General features: G+C 57.6%; 1 protein-coding gene across 3 annotated transcripts in view; it reads right to left on the bottom strand.

The window, feature by feature from the left end:
• The window catches only part of KCTD16 (potassium channel tetramerization domain containing 16), a 44,082-nt gene extending 31,928 nt beyond the window's left edge, over positions 1-12,154 (bottom strand). Inside the window, exons 1-2 of one of the 3 annotated variants that reach the window (XM_077786637.2) lie at positions 11,997-12,154; positions 9,517-10,666 (exon numbers count right to left, since the gene is read on the bottom strand). In XM_077786637.2, coding sequence (XP_077642763.1) covers positions 9,517-10,348 — 832 coding nt within the window. In that variant the 5' untranslated portion in view covers positions 10,349-10,666; positions 11,997-12,154. Of the gene's footprint in view, positions 1-9,516; positions 10,667-10,938; positions 11,418-11,996 lie in introns of those variants that run through there. The other 2 variants (XM_021541288.4, XM_021541289.4) reach the window with 2 other exon arrangements.
• Positions 12,155-12,920: the final 766 nt, after the last annotated feature.

Here is a 12,920-nt window from a genome sequence, read left to right as displayed (position 1 = left end):
ATCCCGGGATTTTGGGACTCTGTGTCATGGCCAAACTCCTGAGGCAGAAGGAACCCAACTTCCAGGAAGTTTTCAGCAGCGTTCTCCCAGCAGTGACCTCCCAGGGCAGCCCAGCTGCACTTCAGCAGAGCCCATGAAATGCATTCCCTGTGCCACAAGGAGAGATTCAGTGGCAGCCTTCCCACTCAGCCAGCCCCCGTGGGAGCACGAACGCTGGGCCAGCCCTGCTGGGCTCAGCTCAGCTCCTGCCATCAGCCCGAGTTCCCCAGAGCTGCTCTCCTGCCTCTAAAAACCATCAGCAAGAAAGGGCATTGGTAATACAATAAATGGCATTATTTATGTATAGAAATTATCCTACCACTGACCACCACTGGACCATTAATTCAGAAAAATATTCCCTATGCAGTTCCACAGGAGGACAATGGTCATTTATTTTCCCCACAATTATGCTGCAGCATCAAAGCAAAGGAAAAAGCACCAGGCAGCCCCTTGAGGCCCAGTTCCCTGCACTGACTGAGGTCAGGAGAGAAAAGCAAAGAAAAGCAAAGCCAGCAGACTTCTAGAACAAGCAGTTACTCCTCAAATTCCTTTTCATTGATTTGGCATGTTGGACCAAGGGGGTTTGAGCTGCTCAGTGAGGCACCTCAGTGTTTCCCCTGCCACAGCACAGCACACTGAGGCAATGGCACTGCGAGAGAAAATTCTGTTCCAGCTGTCCAGAAAGCCCCATCATGGCTCCTGCTGGTAGATTTAGTGTAAGTGGTGGTCAAAAATCACATTTTCATGGGAGCATCGGAGGGCAGATTTGCAGTGAGCCATGTTCACCTCCCTGCCTCGGGCTCAGCCGCTGGGATCCTTCGTGGGACCATGCTGGGCTTGCCCCAGCAGTGAAAGCTGAGGGAAATCCAGTGACATCCCCTCTGCAGGAGCACAGACACTTTCCCAAGCTCTCCGGTGGTGTGCTCTGTCCTTACTCGAGCTTTGCTTGGAGTTTTTGGCTTTGGAAATATTTAAAGTGCAAAATTCAGTCAAAATCAGCATGTTCCACTGGGTTCTATTTCAGCCTGATTTAATTCCACTGTAAAAATACACCGTGATTCAGACTGATGGAAATTCAATCTGAAGCCCTGAAATGAGTCTCCTCCAAAGTGGGCAGAGGATTTTTTTCTCCAAGCCTGACTTTGAGGCCCTGGCCAAGGGCTGGAGGCAGCAGGGCAGTGCTGGCTCTGCAGAGGATCCCTCGGGCTGCTCCAGGAGCCCTCCCAAAGCCCAGCATCCTCCTCCTCCTCGGGGTTATTCTGGGGGTGTGGTGCTCTTTGCAGCATCACAGCGGCAGGATTTCCAGCCGGGATTGCAGACCAGGCTGGCCGCAGTTCTCCTCGCTTTGTTCCTGGTAGAGGAATTTTTCAGCTGCCCTAACAGCTAATCAATGAGCTCCTGGAAATCGTTAATCACCTCGTTAGGGGAGTCAGAGGCAGTGCAGGGAAATTTGTAAGAGAGTGATGTACGAACAGCTCCTGGATGGGAAGGACATTAGCGAGAGTGATGGAGAGGGGTCACCAGGGCAGCCTCCAATCGACCAATTTACATTTATGGGCTCGGCTTGGACCAGCCACTGAAATGCAAAACAACTGGAACTGCTCCAGACTTCTCCTCTCCTTCAAAGCCTGTCAGACAGCTGAGTTAGCTGTGGGCAAACTGAGGGGCACAGCCCAGCCGCCCTGCTGGCATTCCCTGTGCCACTTACTCAGCCCTGCAGCAGAGATGAAGCCAAGGGCCATCGCTCCAAGGGATGTCCAGAAGCCACAGTCCTGGAACCATGAATGGTTGGGGTTCACTCCACGCTGGTAAAATTCCCTCTCTGTAAGCCCAGAGGGGCTGGCAGGGCTCAGCAGGTCCCTGAGCCTGGGACCTGAGCCAGGGCCTGCACTGAGCCAGGCAGGGACACCTGGGGCACCACGGGGCTCTGTGCCACACCTGAGTCCTCAGGGGGGGACACCTGGGGCACCTCTGGGCTCTGTGCCACACCTGAGTCCTCAGGGGGACACCTGGGGCACCACGGGGCTCCGTGCCACACCTGAGTCCTCAGGGAGGGACCTGGGGCACCTCTGGGCTCTGTGCCACACCTGAGTCCTCAGGCAGGGACACCTGGGGCACCTCTGGGCTCTGTGCCACACCTGAGTCCTCAGGGGGGGACCTGGGGCACCTCTGGGCTCTGTGCCACACCTGAGTCCTCGGGGGGGACCTGGGGCACCACGGGGCTCCGTGCCACACCTGAGTCCTCAGGGGGGGACCTGGGGCACCTCTGGGCTCCGTGCCACACCTGAGTCCTCAGGGGGGGACACCTGGGGCACCTCTGGGCTCTGTTACACACCTGAGTCCTCAGGGAGGGACACCTGGGGCACCTCTGGGCTCTGTGCCACACCTGAGTCCTCAGGAGGGGACACCTGGGGCACCTCTGGGCTCTGTTACACACCTGAGTCCTCAGGGAGGGACACCTGGGGCACCTCTGGGCTCTGTGCCACACCTGAGTCCTCGGGGGGGACACCTGGGGCACCTCTGGGCTCTGTGCCACACCTGAGTCCTCAGGGAGGGACCTGGGGCACCTCTGGGCTCTGTGACACACCTGAGTCCTCAGGGGGGGACCTGGGGCACCTCTGGGCTCTGTGCCACACCTGAGTCCTCAGGGGGGGACCTGGGGCACCTCTGGGCTCCGTGCCACACCTGAGTCCTCAGGGAGGGACCCGGGGGGATTCCGGGTTGCAGCACTTCCCAAAGCACCCCCACGCCGCCTCCCTCCCCGAGCAGATCTGAGCTTCAGCTCCTCTGCTCCTCACGCCTGGAGCAGCTTCAGGAGGCCCAGTAATGGCAGCGATGTTGGAGTGGATTCCAGAATTTACTTGAGCACATCTGAGAGCAGCAGGGGAATCGCTGCCACAGGATTCTTGTTCTGGCCAGCTCAGGCAGCATTTCCCCTCAGTGACAATTGCATGATTCCACCAAGCCTAAAGCACTCCAGTCTATTTTCTTCCTTCATAAAAAATACAATTTTGAGCAAGGAAGCTCAAAGAAGCTCAAAGCTCTTTCTGTGTGCAAAGATGTAATTTAGATTTTGCTTCGTGTCTCTGTATTTATTGTACGCTAGCCTTGAACTTGAAAAGTCGAAAAAAAAAAAAAGAGGAGAAAGTGAGGAAATATTGTGGTTACAAAATTAAACAAATCCAGGATGGCTGGACAGAAAAAACTCAACCTGCTGCAAGGAAATGTTTGTCTGTGTGCACAATATGTTGCTGGTATTTATTGAACGGCGAATGTCGGGTTGTGTTTTCTCATTTACAGTCCTTCACTCGCTCTGATTCTGTTTTCTGAGAGCCAGAGCTACATTTCAGCAAGCTCTGGAAAGGCCAGGCTGGAGGAGCTGCAGAAGGGGCAGCTGGCCACTCTCACCCTGCCCAGGGTCGGGGTGCCAGCACTGCCACCCGGGCAGCAGGCGGGCATTGCCCGTGCCCACAGCCCTGCTGCAAACCAGGTGAGCCCGGGGGGAAGAAATGTCTGATTTCAGCTGGTGTCTGACTCCAGCTCAGAGGCTGAGTGATTTCTTTATTAGAACTATGCTGTAATACATTAATATGCTATTGAAAGGAGATACTCAAACTACAAACCTACTTGTTCTAACTCCCATATCTGACTCACAGTTCGTGCCCCTCTCTGAGCCCAGCCCCAGCTGGGTTGGATTGGCCACCAGCTCAAACAATCCTCACCAGAATCCAACCAAGCATCACCCCAGGGAAACAATTCTCCAAACACATTCCACATGGGAAAACAAGGAGCAGAAACAGAAATGGTTTTCTCTTTCTTCCCTCTGTGCTGCTCTATGAAAAGCCCTGAGAGAGAGAAGCCTGTGCCTGTGCCACGGCCCTGCCTGGCACAGCTCTCCCAGCACAGCAGCCCCTGCCCAGCTCCCCGAGGGGCCATGGGGCCTCGGGTGCTGCTCCAGGCACCCAGCCAGCTCAAGGCTGCACTTTCAGATACATTGATTTTCATTTTCCCTGAGTGCCAGCTCTCCTTGGCTAATCCATTGGTCACTGTGGTCTTTTCCTGGATCACAGAGCAGCAGCAGCAGCACTGAGGTGCCAGGGCGGCCGTGCCTCCCGTCCCTGCCTGCGAGCCTGGGGACAGCGAGGATGTGCCCGCAGCCGTGCCCACAGCCCTGCCCTGGCTCCACCAGCCCCGCGGGAGTGTCCCCAGAGCCCCTGGCACACTGCCCCCCTGGCAGCTTGGGAAGAGAGGGAACACACACAAACTGAGGGAACACCCAACAGCCTGCAGGCTGTGCTGATTTATCTCCTCAGCCACAAAGCCCCTTCCTGGGACAGGGGGACAGGGGGACAGAGGGACAGAGAGGGGACAGAGGGACAGAGGGACAGGGGGACACGGCTGGAGCCTGCCTGGCTGCGGGGCAGCTGCTGGGCCTGGGGGTTCCCATGCCCACGAGGTGCTTGGACAGGGGGACACAGGTGGACAGAGCCACGGCAGTGCCTGAGGTCACACCCAAGGGCCACTGAGCACTGGGCAGGGACAGGCCAGCAGCCAAAGCCTCCCTTGCTGCCCCCTCAGCACCACTTTCTGTGGGTTGTTAGAACAAACTCTGAGCCCTAAATCCAGCTGACTCTTTCATCAAGGTTTGCTTTGCTTGCTCACCGAGCAGCAGATTCGTGGCCTAATCTGAAAATCAGATTTGACACAACTGGTTTCCAATAAATAACAGCGTTTCTCATCTGTGGCATAACTCAAATCAACAACTCTGCAGGTTTTTCAGTCTGTCCTGACAAATTGGGAGAGCACGAAAGCTCGGAGCAAGGTCCTTCAGCCATGAGCAGACTGACAGACCCGGCTGGCTGCAGCCCCACCACCTGCAGATGATCATCCTGGTGAGAGGGTTTGCTTTGGCAAGAGGAGCCAGAGGCACCGATGATGACAATAATTACCTGGAAACAGAAACATCTCCTGCCAGCGGGGAAGGAGCTTGCATTATTCATTGGATTAGACTTCATTTTGCTCACTTTGGGGTCATTTTGATCTTCAGTGATTTAAAATCAGACAGAAGCAGCTCCTGGATCATGTGACAGTACTGGTTTAAAGAGAGCTGGGTGATGTTCCTCTCCCACATCCTGCCCGTTTGACAGCACAGCTGTGGGTGTCACTGTGCAAAGGCTGCTCTGTTTTGTGAGTCAAATTCCTGCCACACAATGAATTTATGAGTCAGTGGTAGGCACATCAGTATGGGATCCTTTAGCTCAGTCACACATGCACAGTGACAGGCCCCAGCTGGCTGCAGCAATCCCAAATGGATCCCCTTGTAAAGCAGAACCAGGATTATCCCAGGGAATGGTGCCCGACGGGCGAGGTCGGGGAACATCGCCTGGCATTCCTTCTTCCTCCTGCACATGCCCACCTGAGGGGCTTCATCTGTTTATCCCAGGCTGCTCTGGAGCCCGGCTCACAAACCCCTCTGCCCACCAGCCTCGTGCCAGCAGCTGCAAGGCACAGCTGGCCAGCTGCTGCAGGAGCAAGGCGAGCCCAGCATCCCCGGGAGCCAGCGCAGCAGCACGGGGCTGCAGCAGCAGCAGCGTGGTTCCAGATTTGGGTTTTGGAGCTGTGGCAGCAGCACGGGGCCGCAGCAGCAGCGTGGTTCCAGATTTGGGTTTTGGAGCCACAGCAGCAGCACGGGGCTGCAGCAGCAGTGTGGTTCCAGATTTGGGTTTTGGAGCTGTGGCAGCAGCACCTCTGGCCATGCCCTCGGCACCCTGCAGGCGCTGGGCACTCCCCGTGTGCAGCTGGCAAGGGGCTGGGGCAAGGACAGGCTCCAGCAGCTCCCAGCAGCTCTGTGAGCTCTGCCCTTCTCAGAGAGACCAGGGACACGGCTCCAGGCTGGCTGTGTCCCTGCTGTCCCCACGCCCGGCTGGGCTCAGGGCTGGCAGTGCCAGGCTGTGTCCCTGCTGTCCCCATGCCCGGCCGGGCTCTCCTGAGCTCGGAGCTGGCAGTGCCAGGCTCCCCTCGGGAGCTCTCTGTCATACCCAGCTCTCCCAGCAGGGCCGTGCGATGTTGATGGGGCAGTGCTTCGTACCGTGTGAGAGCCGCTCAGCTCACACCCCCTCTGTCCATCTCAGCCCCTCTCAGATGGATTTGCACATGAAAAATGCTCTTTATCTTCGTGCCAGCCACAGGCATTTACCTTCCCGGTGGTATTTGGAGTGTACACTGCGTTTGGGGTATTGAAACACCATTCCTCCCTGCATTCTTCCTTCTTTGGAACTAATCATCCATCCCCAGCTGGGAAGGTTTCCTCCGACAGGCCTTTCACAGCAGCTCCTGAGCAGCCTGCAAAGACCCCTCAGCCTCTGCCTCTGCCTCCCCAGATGTGTTAGACCCTCCCAGGCTCAGGCCCATTAACCTGCTGACAGCAGCCTGATGGATTAATGCTTGCACAGACACAGCTGGCAGCATCTGAAGAAATAATTATGGCTAAGCAGCTGCACAGGAGATGTCGTGTTCCACTGCAAAGCCAGATGTCATTTTATTGCTCCTCGAAGTTCCAGATGAAGTGGCTTTGGGACAATAGGCATGGAATGATTTCAGGAGATCTGGAGAGGGAGCTGCTTTGCTGCAGGTCAGTGCTGGAGCCCGCTGCCAGCTGCAGCAGCTGCTCCAGCCCCGAGCGTGGGCAGGGAAGATCCGCAGCCAGAGCCCCGTGGCAGCAGCACCGGGCAGAGCTGAACCACAGGGACTGGGACAAGAAAGGGTCATGGGCACCACAGCCATGGCTTTGGCTTTTACTGGGAAGGACCCTCTGAAAAACCCACCTCTGAAACTGTATCGGTGTCAAAACCCCACAAAACCTATCTGAGCCAAATCCAAAGCCTGCTGAATGGATAGGAATCTTTCCAGGAACTTCAGTTGGATTTAACTGATGAGAGACGATTTTGTGACACCTGCTATGGACTTCCATTCTCCAGAATTTCTACAGTTCCTCTCCTCTTGGTCCCTCCCTGGCTGTAGTGATGTGGGAGCAGTGAGCAATCCTTTAAGGTAAACATTTGAGAAATATGAAAATCAGGAGTCTGTTTGTTAATTCAGGGTAAGTCTATGTTCATCCTCTCTTCAATTAGCAGATATTGTGGCTATAAAGAACTTATATATTTTCCTTATTTTAAATAAAAATGCCAACACAATTTTTCTAATCCATTCCTTTACCTACATTAAGTCTCCTCCTAGAACTTGTACAAGACACCGTAATTTCAAGCAGAAGCTTCTTAATAACACAAATCATCTATGCCTGTTGGAATATAAGCGGATCCATGACCTTAGAACTATTTTGCTAAGAAATCCAGCTAGAAAACGAATTTTAAGTACATCTACAGATGTCAAAAACCCAGATGGTTTTTCAGGATGCTAACTTAAGCTTCATTACATAAGCAGATTAGGGCTGCCTGTTGAGCCCCACACAAGAGTAGATGGCACCGAATCCACGGAATTACACCCAAACTGCTCCCTTCCTGATGCACCTTCCATCCCAAACTTCTGTCAGCTCCTCATCCAGGAGCCTGCTCACTGTGAGCACCACACCCAGGGGGCAGCTCTGCATTCTCCTTCTCTCTCTGTCCTTCTGTCCCTTTGTCCCTCTGTCCCTCTGTGCCTCTGTCCCTCTATCTCTTTGGCCCTCTATCTCTCTGTCCCTCTGTCCCCCTGTCCCTCTGTCCCTCTGTTCCTGTGTCCCTCTATCCCTCTGTTCCTGTGTCCCTCTGTCCCTCTGTCCCTCTGTCTCCCTATCCCTCTGTCCCTCTGTCCCTCTGTCCCTCTATCCCCCTATCCCTCTATCCCTCTGTCCCTCTGTCCCTCTGTCCCTCTGTCCCTCTGTCCCAAGGCCACCAGCCAAAGCAGCAGCTGCCTACACTGATGGGCAGGGCGATTGCTCCATCCTTCATCCTCCTCAAACGAAAATGGAAGCGAGAGCCTCCTGGAGCTCTGGGATGTTTCGGCACGGCAGACATGGAATGATTTCTGGTTCAGGCTCGCGGGATGCGGATTACCCGGTGTTACCATTGGTAACCAGCGGGTCCCGGGTGGCAGCACGGCCGTGAATGACACCGGGGCGCGGCCGTGAATGAGCGCTGGGCTGCAGTGAATGACCCCGGGGTGCTGCAGTGAATGACCCGGGGTGCTGCAGTGAATGACCCCTGGGCTGCAGTGAATGACCCGGGGTGCTGCAGTGAATGACCCGGGGTGCTGCAGTGAATGACCCCTGGGCTGCAGTGAATGACCCGGGGTGCTGCAGTGAATGACCCGGGGTGCTGCAGTGAATGACCCCGGGGTGCTGCAGTGAATGACCCGGGGTGCTGCAGTGAATGACCCCGGGGTGCTGCAGTGGATGACCCCGGGGTGCTGCAGTGAATAACCCGGGGTGATGCAGTGGATGACCCCGGGGTGCTGCAGTGAATGACCCCGGGGTGATGCAGTGGATGACCCGGGGTGCTGCAGTGAATGACCCGGGGTGCTGCAGTGAATGACCCGGGGTGCTGCAGTGGGTGAGCCCTGGGCTGCAGTGAATGACCCCGGGGTGCTGCAGTGAATGACCCCGGGGTGCTGCAGTGAATGACCCCGGGGTGCTGCAGTGAATGACCCGGGGTGATGCAGTGAATGACCCGGGGTGATGCAGTGAATGACCCCGGGGTGCTGCAGTGAATGACCCCGGGGTGCTGCAGTGAATGACCCCGGGGTGCTGCAGTGAATGACCCCGGGGTGCTGCAGTGGATGACCCGGGGTGCTGCAGTGAATGACCCCGGGGTGATGCAGTGAATGACCCCGGGGTGCTGCAGTGAATAACCCGGGGCTCGGCAGTGAATGACCCGGGACTCGGCAGTGGATGAGCCCTGGGCAGCAGCTCCGGGCAGCTCCGGGCAGCTCGGCTGTGCCTGCGGGGAGCGGGGCCCAGCCCTCCCGGGGAGGACGCTGCCTTTCCACGGGGGCCTGCGGAACGCGGCCCGGGCCCTGCCCCTCTGCTGCGGCCCTCCTTCCAGCACAGCGGCCAGAGGCTGCAATTGTGCTCTCCCTCCCCGCGTGGAAGCGTGTCAGGGCTGCTGACAGATGGCTCGGCTGCCCGTGCCTGGTGATTACCGAGCCTCTATTGCCTTTGCAAGGCGAATCCCCACTTGAAGGTATTTGGTAACGAATTTCGCGGTGTTTGCACGTCCCGGGAAGCGCTCTCGGCGCTCGGCTGCTGATCTACGGCGCCAGAGGCGCCGCGTCCTCCGGGCACGGGCACGGCGCTTTCGGCAGTCTGTGCTGCCACCTAGCCAGGCCCGGCCCGCCGAGCTCAGCCCCGCTCGCTCCGCAGCTCCCGGGGAAACGGGGAAATTGTCCCGGTTGATCCCCGGCTCCGAGCACAGCCCCGGCCCGGGCGGGCGCTCCCGCGGCGGCCGCAGCCCGGCGCTCCTTCCCCCGCGCGGATCTACTTACGGTAGAAGACATATTCCGTGTAGCTGGACCAGACCTTGTCGTCTGTGTACTGGTTGACGAAGGAAGCCGTCACCGAGGAGTTACAGGCCACCATGTGGAATCCACACTCGGATAACATGTCAAAAGCCCTCTCCAGGTGCTTGAACTTGAGATAAAACCTGGAGGTGTACCTTTCTGGAGCCCTGTCCGGGTCTCTGCTTTCATTCAAACTTTCTCCAAAAACCTCTTTGACCAAAGAAATCCTTCCACAAACCAAAATCCTCGGGACCCTCCTGAATTTGGCATCTGCTTGGCTCTCCCTGCCGATGGTGCAGGAGCCGCGGTAGCCGATGGTGATGAATCCCCACTTGCGGTCCGGCGGCAGGAGTGACGAGGGGGGGCATATTCTGGTGTCACTGCCCTGGGACACCTCTTCGTAGTCGCTGTGGCAATAATCGTCGGGGCTTTGCTTGCTGTCGTCGGGAGTCAGGAGCTTGACCAAGTCCGGGAGCTGGAAGTACTCAGCCTCCCTCTTGAGCCTCCCCCTCTCTGGGAAGTGGTCGGGCAGAACCACTTGCTTGTCCCTGAGATAGTCCAGAATATAGCGGAAAAGGAAACCATCTCTGTCGATGAAGAATCTCCCCTTGGAGTCCTTGGCCAGATCGTTGGCTGTGTCTCTCTTTGGGGTGAACATTTTCCAGAGCAGGGAGTGAGGGGTGCCAACCAAGGTGGAGTGGCGAGTGAAGTAAACCTGGCCGCCCACGTTGAGCTCCACCACCTCGGGGAAGGAGTGCAGCCCCGTCCCCTGCTCCCGAGCAGGGAGGTAAGTCCTGCAGTTGCCACTTAGAGCCATTGTAGTTTAAACTGGAAACCAGCAGCACGGAGAAGCAGGACAATCAATCACATCGGAGGTTAGAATAAAGCTCCCAACATTAAGAAGGAACAAGGGGGAAACGAGAAGCGAGAAAACAAAAGTAGCCAAAAGGATTGTTAAAAAAAAAAAAAATCTGAATAGTCCATGAGTGACAGTGTGGCAGAAGTGGTTTATACACTGAGCCACGGAGGCTGGAGGCTGGAGAGCAATCACCTCATGACATGCAATCACATCATCAGCTCTTCCAACAAAGCCATCAAAATCAAGGTCAAGCCAAGTCTGTGGTCATTCACAGGTCTGTGAAAAGGGAAAACAAAACAAGGCTCAAATTACTCTTCTAAGCATCACAACTGCAGCAACAGAGAAAAGCAGAGCAGCTCGTAGAGCCAAGCTAAATCTGTTAAATAGGTCTCTTTTTTTTTGGCAAGTTCTACGCTTCTATTTCACAAGTATTCATCAATGGAAGGGCTACATATGACTCCACCGTTTAAAAGAAACTGCATACTTCATCTTTAAAGAAACATCTAAATTAGACATGCACATGAGGGAACAAGAACGGGGACTCTTACCTTGGTAACAATTCATGCATAGCTCTTGTAAAGAAAACCAAAATGTCAAGACACTCAGAACACACATACAGGCACACAGGGTCCGGGTAGTGTGAATCCGATCCAAGCAAGGGACAGCAAAGGCAACAGAAGTGCTCTTAGCAGCATCCACGGAGGTCTCGAGTGTAAAACCGAGTCACAGGGAAGTTAACCGTGGCGAGTGACGAGGAAAGCAGTACATACAGCACGGCGGAAGAAAATAATTAAAACAAACAACTAAAAGAATAAATAAAATAATTCCCGAGTGGATGCCCCGGGCCGGGGCAGCGGGAGGGCAGCGGGGCGCGTCCGCCGGCCCCGATGACTTGCAGAAAGCCGTCAGCCCGCGCTAGGCACTGCCGGGCTCCGGCGGCTCCCGCGGCGGCAGCGCGGCGGCGGCTCCCCCATGGCCCGGCGGGAGCGGCGGCCGCGCCGGGGCCGCGCTCCGCTCCGCCCGCTGCGCGCTCCGGGCTCGCTCAGCGGCGCGGGGCCGGCGGCGCGGAGCGCGATGCCGATTGCATCATCTTAAAGGAGTCGGGCCGGGATGGGCGCCGCGTCCCGCGCCGGCACCGGGCAGCGCCGGGCGGCACCGGGCAGAGCCGGGCAGCGCCGGTACCGGGCAGCGCCGGGCGGCACCGGGCAGAGCCGGGCAGCGCCGGCGCCGGGCACAGGCGGGCGGCCCCGGGCGGCCCCGGGCAGAGCCGGGCAGCGCCGGTACCGGGCACAGGCGGGCGGCCCCGGGCGGCCCCGGGCAGCGCCGGTACCGGGCACAGGCGGGCTGCCCCGCGCGGCCCCGGGCAGAGCCGGGCAGCGCCGGCGCCGGGCACAGGCGGGCGCGGCAGGACGCGCACAGCGCCGGGCAGCGCGGCAGCACCGCGGACAGCGGCAGCACCGCGGGCAGCGCCGGGCAGCGCCTCGCCGGGCCGGGCCGGGCCGGGCCGGGCCGGGCCGGCCGCCGCTCAGCGCCCGAGCTGCGCCGCAGTCCCTCCCGCTCCGTCCCTCGGCCGGCAGCGCCCGTCCCCTGCCCGCCCGCAACGTGCCTGTCCCGGCTCCGCGGCGTCCCCGCCGGCGATGCGGGCGGGCAGCGCTGCCCGGGGACTCCCGGCCGCGGCTGCCGGGCAGCACCGGGACGCGCTCCCGCCGCCGCCGCTCCTCATCTCCCCGGAGCCGGCAGGGAGGGGACCCGCGGGGCGCGGGAGGGAGGAGGAGGGACCGGGGGCGGCTCCGGCGGTGCGGAGGACCCGCTTTTACTCGTGGGTCTCTAACGGGGAGAGCCGCGGGCGCGCCGGCACCGCCACCTCGTGTCCGTCCCCGCCGCCCGGCCCAAAGCCAGCGGAGGAGCTGCGGGAGCGGCTCCCGAGCACCCCGCACTGCCGGGCATCCGGGGAACGGGGCAGCACAGCCCCGTGCCAGCTCCCACCGCTTCTGGGCAAAAACACTCTTCTCGGAATGGTAACATAGGAGAAAAGAAAGCCTTTCCCTAGGAAAGCTTTAGAGTGAAGTCTGTGTCTGATGGAGTCACCATGCAGGGGTAGATTTTGCTGACTGCACTTAAGTTCACAGATTCACGGAATATTCTGAGTTGGAAGGGTCAAGGATCATGGAGCCCAGCTCTTAAGTAAATCCACACGGGAATTGAATCCACAACCTTGCTGTATTAGCACCAGCTGAGGCTGCAGATACTTCAGTGAGAGTCTTCTGAAAACATGGCTGTAATTTAAAACGAAATAGCCAAAAAGAATAATTTTCAAGGCTAAGACAGAAAATCACTACTTATGTGCCTACAGACTTTTCAAATTAAGTCTGAGAACTGAACAGTTAATCAAACCCTTGATTTTTACCTTAATTCATTCATTCTGAAGCAACTGCTGCACTCCTGAGCAGAGCCTGTCTCTCACCTCAGGATCCTTATTTTCAAACCAGCAGAATCTGGTGCCACTACAGGGTGTGCTGGTTGTGCCTCA

The sequence above is a fragment of the Lonchura striata genome, chromosome 13 (assembly GCF_050655825.1).
Source record: "Lonchura striata isolate lonStrDom1 chromosome 13, ASM5065582v1, whole genome shotgun sequence".
Classification (NCBI taxonomy): domain Eukaryota; kingdom Metazoa; phylum Chordata; class Aves; order Passeriformes; family Estrildidae; genus Lonchura; species Lonchura striata.
Note: the sequence above shows the minus strand (reverse complement) of the source record. Positions and strands in the feature narration are given on the sequence as shown.